We start from the raw sequence: 11,977 nt of genomic DNA on the forward strand, positions 1-11,977 counted from the left end.
GATTTTATGGTAAATTCGCAATTACCCTCTCTAAAAGCTCCTTCCTTCGGAAGAATCGCAAGGCATTCCTTCCTCCTTTCATCGGATTTCTTTTTGGATTTCCACTTTTGCTCCTTCCCCTTTTGCCTCCATTGATCGTACGGAAATGGTCCCCACTTTAATTTTAAAAAATAAAAAGCATTTTTTTGGGCCAATAAATTAAACTGTATTCAATAAATTCAAAAAATACAGTAAATAAAATAATCTTCTATGATGGAGCCCACCATAAGTCTACCAACTCCATAGAAATCATCGCATCGGCACCTCCGCTCACTGGTTGCAACTTACCAAGAAAATAATGCATTAATTTTTTTCCCTTTTATTTTCTCGTTTCGTTAATTGCGTTTCTAATATAGTATCAACTTAGCACTGATGAATGGCACGTGTCAAGAAGGTCCATCGAGTGCCCATCTCATCTCCGATTTTATTGGGTAAACTATAAAACAAAACGAGTAACATAGAAGAGCAAGTATTCAATAATTGAGTTATGTTTAGAAACTCAATTATTAAACATTTTGATTATGAAAGTCATAATATTCTATAAATATCTAAGAGATTTGATTGTATATTTTAAAAAAGATAATTTTATGGTCTTATTTTAATTGTTTAGAATCTTAAGTTTTGTATAAAAGCTTAAAATATTGTATTATTGTAATTTATTTGTAAAATTCACATATTGATTCATTTTATTTTGATCGTTTTTTAGGTAAATTAGATTTTTTTTATTTTTATACATTATTTATTAATTGGCTTGAATTTTACCTTTCAAAATTATTTTGATTAAATCGAGTTATTTAAATTCTATTATTCCACTAATATTTTTATCCAAAGTCTAATTATTTAGATTCAACGTTTATGGATATGTCTTTCATGGGCAATAATTAATTACAATTAAGAAAGATGTTTTAGATAATAATCCAATATGGATTATTATATTAATTAAGATGTAATTAATTAATAACTAGTGACCATATTATATAGGCAATTAGTAGTATTATTTTACTTAAAAACCCTCTTCCTCAAAAAAAAAAAAAACACAATTGGTAGGTCTTGCTCACGTTTTATTAAGCTTTGCAATTGGCCATGAAGGATTCGAGGCTTAAACCATTTAGGCAACATGCATTATTGGACTCTTGGTCACTTCCTTATTGCATATATATATTTCATATTTTCGCATCTTATAATTTAATTAAAATAAATAAATAAATAAATAAATAAAAATAAATATTATTACATATTTTTTATAATTTTTATTGCATATTTCGAAATATTTAAGAAAAAAGAAAAAGCTGGTAAGAAAATGACAACCCTAACCTGACCCTTCGGATTCGGTTCCGTGTCCTTACAAGTGCAATGCAAAAATGCCAAAGCTCGACAAAAGGTTACTGCGACAAATTCGTTCAAGTTAAGGTTTCGTTTTTGTGCACAAGAAGAATTCAGTAGGACTCCTCCGACATTTTTTTAAGTACGAGGGCAAATTCGTCATTAACTAGTAGTCATTTACAGATGATCTAGGATAGAGCGGTCGCAATAGACGGGATTGTCAGTGAATTTACGTTCAGATAAATATTAAAATTTTTGTATTTATATTATATTTTATATAAAAATTATATTATTATTATTCAAATTCTGAATATGAATGAGTGTTAAAATATGCGTATAACAAAAAAATTAATTATTATTTTTAATTTTAAATACTAAATTAAAATATAATAAAATAATAATCTTGTCATCTAAACATAAAGATGACCCATAGAGTGAGTCAACTTTTACACGTCTTCTGGAATTCCTTTCTGCTTCAACTATATAATGATTCCCACCCTCTTCAGCTTCTCTCTCGATATCTAAAGCGGGCGTTTCAAAAGTCTCTGCTGGTGACGCTATTAGTTTTGTTTTTTGTTTCTCACCATTTCAATTTTCTTCTTTACGCTATTAGTTTCCCCATTGTTTAACGGCAATGTCTGGACGTGGACGTGGTGGACGAGGCCGGGGACAGAACTCTGGTCGCGGTCAACCCTCGCAGTCTTTCCCTCGCGGTGGTGTTGGTGCTAGAGGAATAGGTCGTGATTCTATCATGGGACGTGGACCCTCAGGTCCTCCTCCTCCTCCTCCTCCTCAGGTGGCTCCAACTCGGCCACCTCCTCCATCTTTGCCTTCTACCTCTACGGCTCCCGTGTATCATCCTTCGTCGAGTTCTGGTGCGGAATCACTGAGCAGGGAGATCTCCCAGAAGCTCACATTGGAACCGGAGGCTACGACGATGACGGCTCCTCTTCGTCCGTTGTCTTCGAAGGCTATTGGATTCCCTGAAAGACCCGGGTTTGGTACGATCGGTAGAAAATGCAGGGTTAGAGCTAATCACTTCCTGGTTAATGTTGCTAATAGAGATCTTCATCACTACGATGTAAGCGGCTCCCTCTCTTCCCTATTGATTTGACGTTTCCGTACGTGGAAGGCTTTTAGTAATTTCATTTATTGATTGTTGTTTTAAATTTAAGGAGATTTTAACTGTTAATATTTGCTTAAATTATTTACACTTTTTGTTTAGTCCTTTTCATTTAATTTTAGTGGTTTCTTCTGTTCGATTATTTATTTACCTCATTGCAATCTATGTTTACTTTTGCATATTCTTCCCTTCTCTTTTAATGGCTTTTGTTTCTTTATAGGTTACTATAACACCTGAGGTAACCTCAAAGAAGGTGAACAGAGCTATAATGGAACTACTAACTAAGATGTACAAGGAGTCACATTTGGGTCGTCGGTGTCCAGCCTATGATGGCCGGAAGAGCCTGTACACAGCTGGTGCTTTGCCTTTTGAGTCAAAGGAGTTTGTTGTGAAGTTAATCGACGAAGATCGTGGCGGTAGTTCGTCTAGTTCAGCAAGGTAATATTAGTGTATATTATGATGATGTCTATGTTCATTATTATTTTTACTTGGTATCGTTGTTCTTTAAGGGTGATTTGTCTGGTTATCTGTCATTTGCAGGAAGGAAAGGCAATTTAAGGTGGCGATCAAACTGGCATCCAAGCCGGACCTTCATAATCTGCGGGAGTTCTTGTGCAGAAGATATTTCGAATGTCCTCAAGAAACTATTCAAGTGCTGGATGTTGTTCTTAGGGCTACACCATCTATGAAGTACTTGCCTGTTGATTATCTAAGAATGTTAAGCCTTTATTGTAATTAAATATCTGAAATCAAACTTTATGCCTCTGTATCAGATTAATATATTTGACACTTCCTTTTCCAGTTTTACTGTGGTGGGAAGGTCATTTTTCAGTCCACAACTTGGTCCTAGAGGAGAGCTTGGTAATGGAATGGAGTACTGGATGGGATATTATCAGAGTCTTCGGCCTACTCAGATGGGTTTATCTCTTAATATTGGTAGCTACTCCATGATTGTTGTTATTTGCATTTTACATTTTGTGTAATCAGTTGTACTTATTGTTTTAGTTGTAGTTGTACTGATTTTTGGTTTGAAATGTTTGGTTTCACTTACAGATGTGTCTGCTCGATCATTCTACGAGCCAATTTTAGTTACTGAGTTTGTTGCAAAACATTTAAAGCATGCAAACCTGTCAAGGCCTCTGTCTGATCAAGATCGTATCAAAGTGTCATTCACCTTATGTTTCTTTTTTAACTATTCTTTGCATCTAGTTAATTATTTACTTCAGTCCTTGTACATTAAGGTGGTTGAAATTTAATTTATGTTGCTTCTGTTGCCATGATTTTTAGGTGAAAAAGGCCTTGAAAGGTGTAAGGGTTGAACTTAACCACATGGAGTATGCAAAAGCTTGCAAGATTGTTGGCATATCTAGAGAGCCTATAAGACAGTTAACGTGAGTTTGTTATATCACTATACTTGCTCATAAATAGTTGAAGTATTAAGGTACATTTATGGGCCAGTGTGGTAGAACTGTTTTCGGGTGACTTCTGTTATAATATGCTTGCTTGTGGATGTCTTATATGATTACTACTTAAGTGAGTAGCTCATTCAAATATAATTCGAGTTCTTTTAGTTGCATTTCATAATTGTTGGTATTTGGCCATAATCTACTTGTTCCAAAATATAGTTTATGCTAGATATGCGAGTCAAGAGCTACAATCATTGTTGTGGAAGGGCCTTAAACTACCTTTTTGGATGATGCTTTTAGAAAAGTAGATTACAAAAATTTGAAGTAAGATTTCTGTAATAAGTAAATAATTGTGATATTTCATTTGTATTCCCTAAGTATCTGTTATATTGTCACAATTTAATTCTCTTTTTTTTAATCTAATTCCTATTCTCTTTCTATTTAGGCTCATTATCCTTTTGTCTAATTTTTGGCTTTTCTAGGTTTACTCTTGACGACAAGAGAACAAATGTGTCTGTGGTTCAGTATTTCCGTGATAAATACAACATTGTGCTTAAATATGCATCTTTGCCTGCCCTTCAATGTGGAAGTGAAGCAAAACCTGTCTACTTGCCCATGGAGGTTTTCACTTTATATGGATATGGGATTATTTTCTGTTTTCTATACTGATGTTTGTCGCTCTTTTCTCCTATATGATTTAGTTTGTTGTACAGCTGTGTAGGATTGTTGCAGGACAAAGATACACTAAAAAGCTGAATGAACAAGAAGTAAAAGCACTGTTGAAAGCAACCTGTCAACGCCCACATGATAGGGAGGCGAATATTCAGAAGGTACAACAATGTTGGATAATTTATTCTCATAGCTGCATTTATTAATTTTGTTGATTAACTAAAAATTATGATTTCTCTCTGCATTTCATGTTGCTGCAGATGGTGAGGGTTAATAATTTCCAGGGAGATGAGCTTGTACATAAAGAATTTGGAATTCAAGTTCAAAAGGAACCTGCATTGGTTGAAGCGCGAGTTTTGCCTCCTCCATTGGTAATTTCATGGCAATATGTTGTACTTTCGAGAGAAGTCATACTTCCTTTCTTATTATAAAATTTGATGTTTGTATGTTTTGGTTGCTGCAGCTTAAGTATCATGATAGTGGACGTGAACGAAGTGTTAATCCTGGTTTTGGGGCATGGAACATGATCAATAAGGTGATATACTGGTTTTCCCTGATTATGTTCTTCCATTTGCGTGGAATTGATTTTCCATCTATGAAGAGGTATTCTTGAAAAAAATAGAGGAACCAGAACCATGTCAAAATGATGCTTGAAGGAACTGGAGTTGCATATCTTTTCCAGTTTCATCCAAGGGTTCTTATGTGTTTGATGTTGTATATTTTAAATTGTAGTGTGTCTTAAATTCCTTTGAGGGATTTACATTGGATAAGCTCTGGTCCAGTTTGGAACAAATTTTAAAAGCCATAACCAGCTGAAAATTGGGATATGATGCTTTTTCTGGACTTAGGCTTTAGAAGAAAGGTGGTCTGTTTGAAGTTACTAGTAATAGAACCCTATATACATAGCCCTTGGAACTCGAAGGCAAAAGGAGTTGTATATGTGAAATGTTACTATACCATGATTTTCACTGAGTAACTTTTTTTTTTGGTTTTGCAGAAAATGGTCAATGGTGGCAAAGTATGAAATGTTGCTATACCATGATTTTCACTGATTAACTTTTTTTTTTTGGTTTTGCAGAAAATGGTCAATGGTGGCAAAGTAGATTTTTGGACTTGTGTGAATTTCTCCTTGGAATATGCTAATATGTCAGAAGACTTCTGTACTGAGTTGGTTAAAATGTGTATTAGCAAAGGAATGGTATACTATGTGGTTTCTTAAGTGTAGATATCTTTTTTTGTTATCTATTCACTGACTGACTTGATTTCCCGTTTCGTTGTTATGCAAGGTGTTCTGCCAAACTGCTTCAATTCGTATCCGTTCAGCTCGTCCTGAAAGAATTGATCAAACTCTCTTGGACGTTTACAAGGAGTCTACAGGCCTGAAAAGGCCACTTCAGTTGTTGATAATTATCTTACCTGATAAGACTGGCTCATATGGTAAGAGGTTTAGATTTAAAGTTTTTGAATAATTTAGAGTTTTCTCTGTGAAACTAAAATCCTTTTTTTGCTTACAGGGAAAATTAAACGAATATGTGAGACAGAGTTAGGTATTGTTTCACAATGTTGTCAGCCCAAGCAAGCTTCAAAGTTTAGCAAACAATATTTTGAAAATCTTTCTCTGAAGATCAATGTGAAGGTACTTTTTCTGCCTCATTGGTGATTTCAGATTCATGCCGGCTCCTTTTATTATTTTGTAATCATTTTTGAGATATGTAAATTGACTAGGTTGGGGGGCGAAATACTGTCCTGGATGATGCCATTCAAAGAAGAATTCCCCGTGTGTCTGATTACCCTACAATTATATTTGGTTCAGATGTCACTCATCCACAGCCCGGGGAAGATTCTAGTTCTTCAATAGCTGCAGTAAGCATAGTCATGTTTTCTATTGTCTCTTTTTTGTTTTTTCATCATGTTTAGAGGTAATTGGCTGGCTGCAGGTAGTTGCTTCAATGGATTGGCCAGAGGTAACCAAGTACCGCGGAATTGTATCTGCACAGCCTCATCGGGAGGAAATAATCCAGGATCTCTATAAAACATTTCAGGATCCACAAAAAGGTGTTGTTCATAGTGGAATGATAAGGTATGGTGGTGGATGTGGATTATTTTAGGATCATGTTATAGTTATTAGAGATTTCTACATTTTTCATCAAACATTTATTGTTTCCTTTAGGGAATTGCTTGTTGCTTTCTACAAGTCAACTGGACAAAAACCATTCAGGATTATTTTCTACAGGTAACCTTTGTTTTTGATCATTCATATCCTTGATTTTTTTTTTTTTTAGCAGCATTGCTGATGTTGTGTTATTTATTTTGGCAGAGATGGTGTTAGTGAAGGCCAATTTAGTCAGGTTTTGCTCCATGAAATGGATGCAATTCGAAAGGTATTAAAGGTTATTTTTGGCGGGTGGAAGGGGGTAGAGGTTCTAGGACTGTGCTCTACATTGGATAAAGTAACAGCTCCGTGTCTTTGAAAAAGTTTTATCATGCCTGCCATTAACATCAACGTATAGTGATTGTGTTATAATCTCATAACTCATAATTTGTGAATGCTATGGTTTGTGTTTATCTGGTTCTTTGTATATCTGATCACTAGGGCATTTGTTTTAAATGGAAAATGATGAATGTATGGAGTTCATTATTTTCAACCAGCAGAGTTTGCTTAATAAAGTATGCTACTTTTTGTTTATGCGATGTTTGGTGTTTGGGCTTGCTGATGCCAGCCTTTTTTCTTTCCAGGCTTGTGCCTCACTACAGGAGGGGTATATGCCACGTGTTACATTTGTTGTGGTGCAGAAGAGGCATCATACTCGCTTATTTCCTACAGAGCGTAACCAAACGGATAAGAGTGGTAATATCCAAGCAGGTAATAAATCTTATATAAGGAATTTTATCATATTCTCTTAACCTCCCCTTGCTACAGCATTGCGTTAACTTTTTATCATAACCAATGTTTTGCAGGTACTGTTGTTGATACTAGCATTTGCCACCCTACTGAATTTGATTTTTATCTTAATAGCCATGCTGGAATCCAGGTAAACCAGGCTTGCCTTCTGCAGATGGGATCTATTTTATATTATTTTGATATGCTCCTTCTGTCTGATACTATGTCTTTTTTAAAGGTATTCACTATGTTTCTTATGTAGGGAACAAGCAAACCTACTCATTACCATGTGCTGTTTGATGAAAACAATTTCACTGCAGACATATTGCAAGTGCTCACAAACAATTTGTGTTACACGTATGTATCGACTTCTTTCTCTATAATTTGAAATGGCGTGAATAAATAATACTCAATTTAGTACCACATAATATAATAATTCTACTCATTTACAGGTATGCAAGGTGTACTCGGTCAGTTTCTATAGGTTCGTGATCTTGCTGTTAACTGCTCTTGAATCGGTTTTCAGCTTATCGTTAGTTTATTCCTAAGCTGGTGCTAACAGATAATATTTTGATTACATTTGCAGTGCCTCCTGCATACTATGCCCATCTGGCTGCGTTTCGGGCACGCTATTATGTGGAGGATGAGAATTCTGACAGTGGCTCTACTGGTGGGGAGTCAACTGGTGGGGGGCGTCGAGCAAGGGACAGAAATGTCGAGGTTCGGCCACTCCCTAGCATCAAAGACAATGTTAAGGAAGTCATGTTTTATTGCTGAATAGGCGTCTGTTTCTGTTCTTTTGTTTGGGGTTTCTTTTCATCAAAATATGCGTTCCTGGTTTAATGATTTTGCTTATTTAGGGTAGCTTTAAGCCCTTCAACTCCTTACTCTTTTGCCTTTGAGTTGATATATTGTCAATAGCTTTTGACCAATTTGTTGATCGACAGCGAACACTCCTGACATTTTGTTTGGCAGAGGGCTTTGGTTTTTTTGTGTACATGTCACAGGTACAGGTTTTTAAACTGGATAGTTTTTAAACATTGCGCTATGTCATCAGAGGGTTATCTGTGGTTTGTACAGAGTAGTAAAACTCTTATAAAAATCATATTTAATGGAAAATATCTTTTGAAGTTGAAGCATCAAAGTTCATCATCGGGATTTCATTTTTTGGCTCTTGATTTGTATTTTTGGCTATTTGCTGACTTGAGGTGCTGAGAAAACTAAAGAAAGTTCTGAATCCTAACTTAGCATTCGGATGGCTATTCATTAATAAGTCTATTGTATCTTCTTGCAATGGTTTCCGTGACAATAACGGTAACATTGAACCAATATAAACCAACTTATGTCCGCGTTTGCTGTCCGAATCAATATACAAGAGCCGATAAAATAATAATGCATAATTCATTAAATTCTATAAATCAGTAAAAGGGAAGATTATCATACATCGGTTCCTGCTAAAAACTTAACAGCAAGGTTATTATTCTACAACAAATGATGCCTCTCAAAGTGTTGGATTCCTCAAACCTTTGTGCCAAGTGCCAAGTGCTAATAGGCTTGCTTTTAAAGTAACCGCTTCAGACAAGCCAAAGTATCTGCAAGTAAATATCAAAGGGATATTGTTAGTTTACAGAAGCGAAAGGCGAATAATATAGTCTCTCATAAACTGGTAATGATGGTATTACTATTGTTTAGAATGTAAGAAAATGAAGTTGAAATAAAACTGGCAATAGTACTTATCACTCTCCACAAAAAGATAATCAAGGGCTGTACTTGGTTGCAGAAACATTTCTGTTTCTTGATTTTAGAAAATGCGTTTGGTGAGTGCAACAAGAATTTGTTTGTTTTTGTGATCTATTTTATTTTCATGGAAATGGAGAAAATATACTATAATCTTTATCGGTTTTCTACCATTATGGAGCTCCATTTTCTAAAAGACCATTATTGTTTTCAATCACTAAGGACATTTTTATAATATTTTTTTGGGTGGAAATGAAAATAAAAAATAGGCCCATGTTCAAAACTAAGCACATCCTCTTTTTCTTCTAAATCTGGTATATCCCTTGAACGCAAAATGGAGATTAACCCAAAAATTAAGATTATAAAGTATCTAGAACACGGTTGGTTACCTATTTCTCCTCTAGAAGAAGTGTCGTGCAAGAAAGAAGTGATGACAATTCCTCTTGTTTTGCCAAACCAAAGCCTTGCCATCTTACTCTACCAAATTTATCAAGTAGGAAAATATACCTTCAAAGTTCAAACCAATAACAACGCATATTTCAGACCAATAGAATTGTATGAATAGTTATGTTATTGATTAGGATATAAGAAACTTTGAGTACCCAGTTAGAAGGTTCAGTATCTTAAGTTCCTTTCGGAAGTAATAATGGTCACCAAATGAATAAACAATATGCTTCTGAAGAATGTCCTTCTCTCCATCAATAGATTTCCTCATAAATCGAAGAAGCAGTCTCTTAATTGGATTCAAGCATAAGAGCCAAGAGTCTATAAATGACACCTGATATCAGAAAACAAACTACAATTTAGCAACACATTGTAATTTCCAAACATAAGTATTTTTAACAAATAACTTATTTAAGACATAAAATCAGCACCAAGAATTCCATAACTTGTATTCAGTGACTAAAGAAACTGCAGTACAATTATGGCTGATCTGATGCACTTGAAGCTGAACTAGGAATGTCATAAGTCAAACACAGCATGGTTCTCTGTTATTCTTGCTCTTTGTTTTATTTATTTATTTATTATTATTATTATCATTCTTTTGAGTTACAGATGCATGCAATCTATCAATTCTAGCTCCAGAAAACCAAGAACAGCTGATCTACTGCATATGGCACAAAGCTTACAAACATTAGAATAAATCTCTAAGTTAAATAGAAAAAGTATAGAACCTCATATATCTGAACATTCTTGGACTCACTAAAGGTTTCATAAAAAGGCTTGCTCCAAGAATCAACCATTCCCTGCCAAGGAAAAGAAGATTAAATTGCATAAGCAACAGCAATCAACAACACCAATTACCAGAAAACGGATGAGGTAGTAACCAACAACATCTTTTTGTTTCTTCTGTTTTTTTCTCATATTCATGCTTGCACTTAGATCTAACTCTTAACCCTGCCATTGCCACGAGATGCTGATACACCTTTATCCCCAACTTTAAAAGCAATGCACTATCTAATCAACATTCTTTTTTCCATGATAATTGCACAATGAAAGATTTATAACATTGTTTCAAAATATATAAAATTGATTCAAAACAAACATGGCAAAAGGAATTCATACCTGAGAGTTTGCTCTAAATGATAAACAGACTAAAGACGCTTTAGGGACAGCCAACTTGTCGGCATCACCCCCATTTCCATTAAAAATAACCGGCAGCTTTAACTTTCTGCCATCAGAGTATATCACATCCACGGCAGGAAACTTCCTAGCCGCCATTGCAGGAATTAAAATCTTATTTGCGATTGCAATCTGCAAAAGAAAGGTTCCATTCCAATAAATAAAATCTTCTCAGAAAATAACATTATTTTCCCTAAAAATCTTTTCCATTTTGGCTAATTTAATAAAAATTTAACAAATTTAGAAATGATTTAGCATAATTCTTTTTTTAATAATAAATAAATGAGTTAATACCTTACCACCATGTTGTTTTAGCTCAGACATATCCTGAAAATATCCTCTATTCAATTCATCAGCACTGCCCTAAATCAAATTAAACCAATTTTTTATTGAAATTTATCAAAAAGCACATTAAAAGATCTTAATAAATAAATAAACAAACAAACTTAAACTTGATCTTACAGTCTTGCCCGTTCTTTCTCGATTTCTGTTTTGCTTCCAAACTGCGTATAATAAAAAGTTAAGAACTTTAGCTTAAAAAAGAAACCTTTTCTTGTGTTAAAAGGAGGGTGAATTACCTTGTAAATGTCGAAGAAGCAATTGGAGGATTTTCGAGGGTGAATTACCTTGTAAATGTCGAAGAAGCGATTGGAGGATTTTCGAGCGAAATGTTGAGGAGGGAAAGGAAAAAGCTTTTGTTCATGATTTAGGAGATGTTGAAGAGTGGAAATCGAAGCCCTAGTTTGATTGATCACTCGATTTACTCTCAACATCTTCGATTTTCGATTCAGATTCGCTTTCTAAAACCCTAAACCTTCAAAAAGATTTTAGATTTTTTTGTTTTTGCCACTTTATAGTGGTACATCATATTCATACATAAGATAAGAGACTGGACAGGGAATATATGTGAAGGGCCCTGGCTTCATGCCCAAAATTGGAACAAGAAATTGAGTCATTTGGGTCACATAATCTATATGGGCCCAATTGAATATTTTACTTTTAAAGGGCCCAATTTGTTTAATGGCTTTAATCAGAATAAGAATTACTTCATTTGGGTCACATAATCTGTGTGGGGCCCAATTGAATATTTTTCTTTTTAAAAGACCCATTTCATATAAATCAAAATCAAGAAATGCCCAATTTGTATAATGCCCAAAATCGAAACAAGGAATTGCT

At 34.6% G+C, this 11,977-nt stretch overlaps 2 protein-coding genes across 4 annotated transcripts; one reads left to right on the forward strand and one right to left on the reverse strand.

The window, feature by feature from the left end:
• Positions 1-1,878: 1,878 nt before the first annotated feature.
• LOC111284625 (protein argonaute 5-like) lies at positions 1,879-8,577 on the forward strand. Its single transcript, XM_022873398.2, has 22 exons — positions 1,879-2,443; positions 2,706-2,923; positions 3,026-3,175; positions 3,288-3,421; positions 3,539-3,648; positions 3,773-3,876; positions 4,374-4,512; positions 4,605-4,721; positions 4,821-4,931; positions 5,024-5,095; positions 5,639-5,758; positions 5,847-5,997; positions 6,075-6,196; positions 6,286-6,423; positions 6,498-6,640; positions 6,731-6,793; positions 6,878-6,941; positions 7,297-7,423; positions 7,519-7,592; positions 7,704-7,798; positions 7,894-7,925; positions 8,028-8,577. The coding sequence occupies exons 1-22, from the start codon at positions 1,997-1,999 to the stop codon at positions 8,216-8,218; spliced, it is 2,922 nt and encodes a 973-aa protein (XP_022729133.2). The 5' UTR covers positions 1,879-1,996; the 3' UTR covers positions 8,219-8,577.
• Positions 8,578-8,823: 246 nt separating this feature from the next.
• Positions 8,824-11,668, reverse strand: LOC111284626 (mitochondrial ATPase complex subunit ATP10). 3 transcript variants are annotated; one of them, XM_022873400.2, is made up of 8 exons: positions 11,428-11,668; positions 11,264-11,304; positions 11,096-11,159; positions 10,745-10,933; positions 10,354-10,425; positions 9,781-9,956; positions 9,568-9,685; positions 8,824-9,033 (listed from the first exon to the last, which is right to left on the reverse strand). In XM_022873400.2, exons 1-7 carry the CDS (start codon positions 11,572-11,574, stop codon positions 9,568-9,570), a joined length of 807 nt encoding a protein of 268 aa, XP_022729135.1. In that variant the 5' UTR covers positions 11,575-11,668; the 3' UTR covers positions 8,824-9,033. The 3 variants fall into 3 exon arrangements, with proteins under 3 accessions (XP_022729135.1, XP_022729134.1, XP_089617777.1); XM_022873399.2 differs by having other exon boundaries at positions 11,380-11,668; XM_089761651.1 differs by having other exon boundaries at positions 11,096-11,164; positions 11,380-11,489.
• Between the last annotated feature and the right edge of the window lie 309 nt (positions 11,669-11,977).

Source organism: Durio zibethinus, chromosome 6 (genome assembly GCF_047325235.1).
Source record: "Durio zibethinus cultivar Kanyao isolate XHJ-2024 chromosome 6, ASM4732523v1, whole genome shotgun sequence".
Taxonomy (NCBI): domain Eukaryota; kingdom Viridiplantae; phylum Streptophyta; class Magnoliopsida; order Malvales; family Malvaceae; genus Durio; species Durio zibethinus.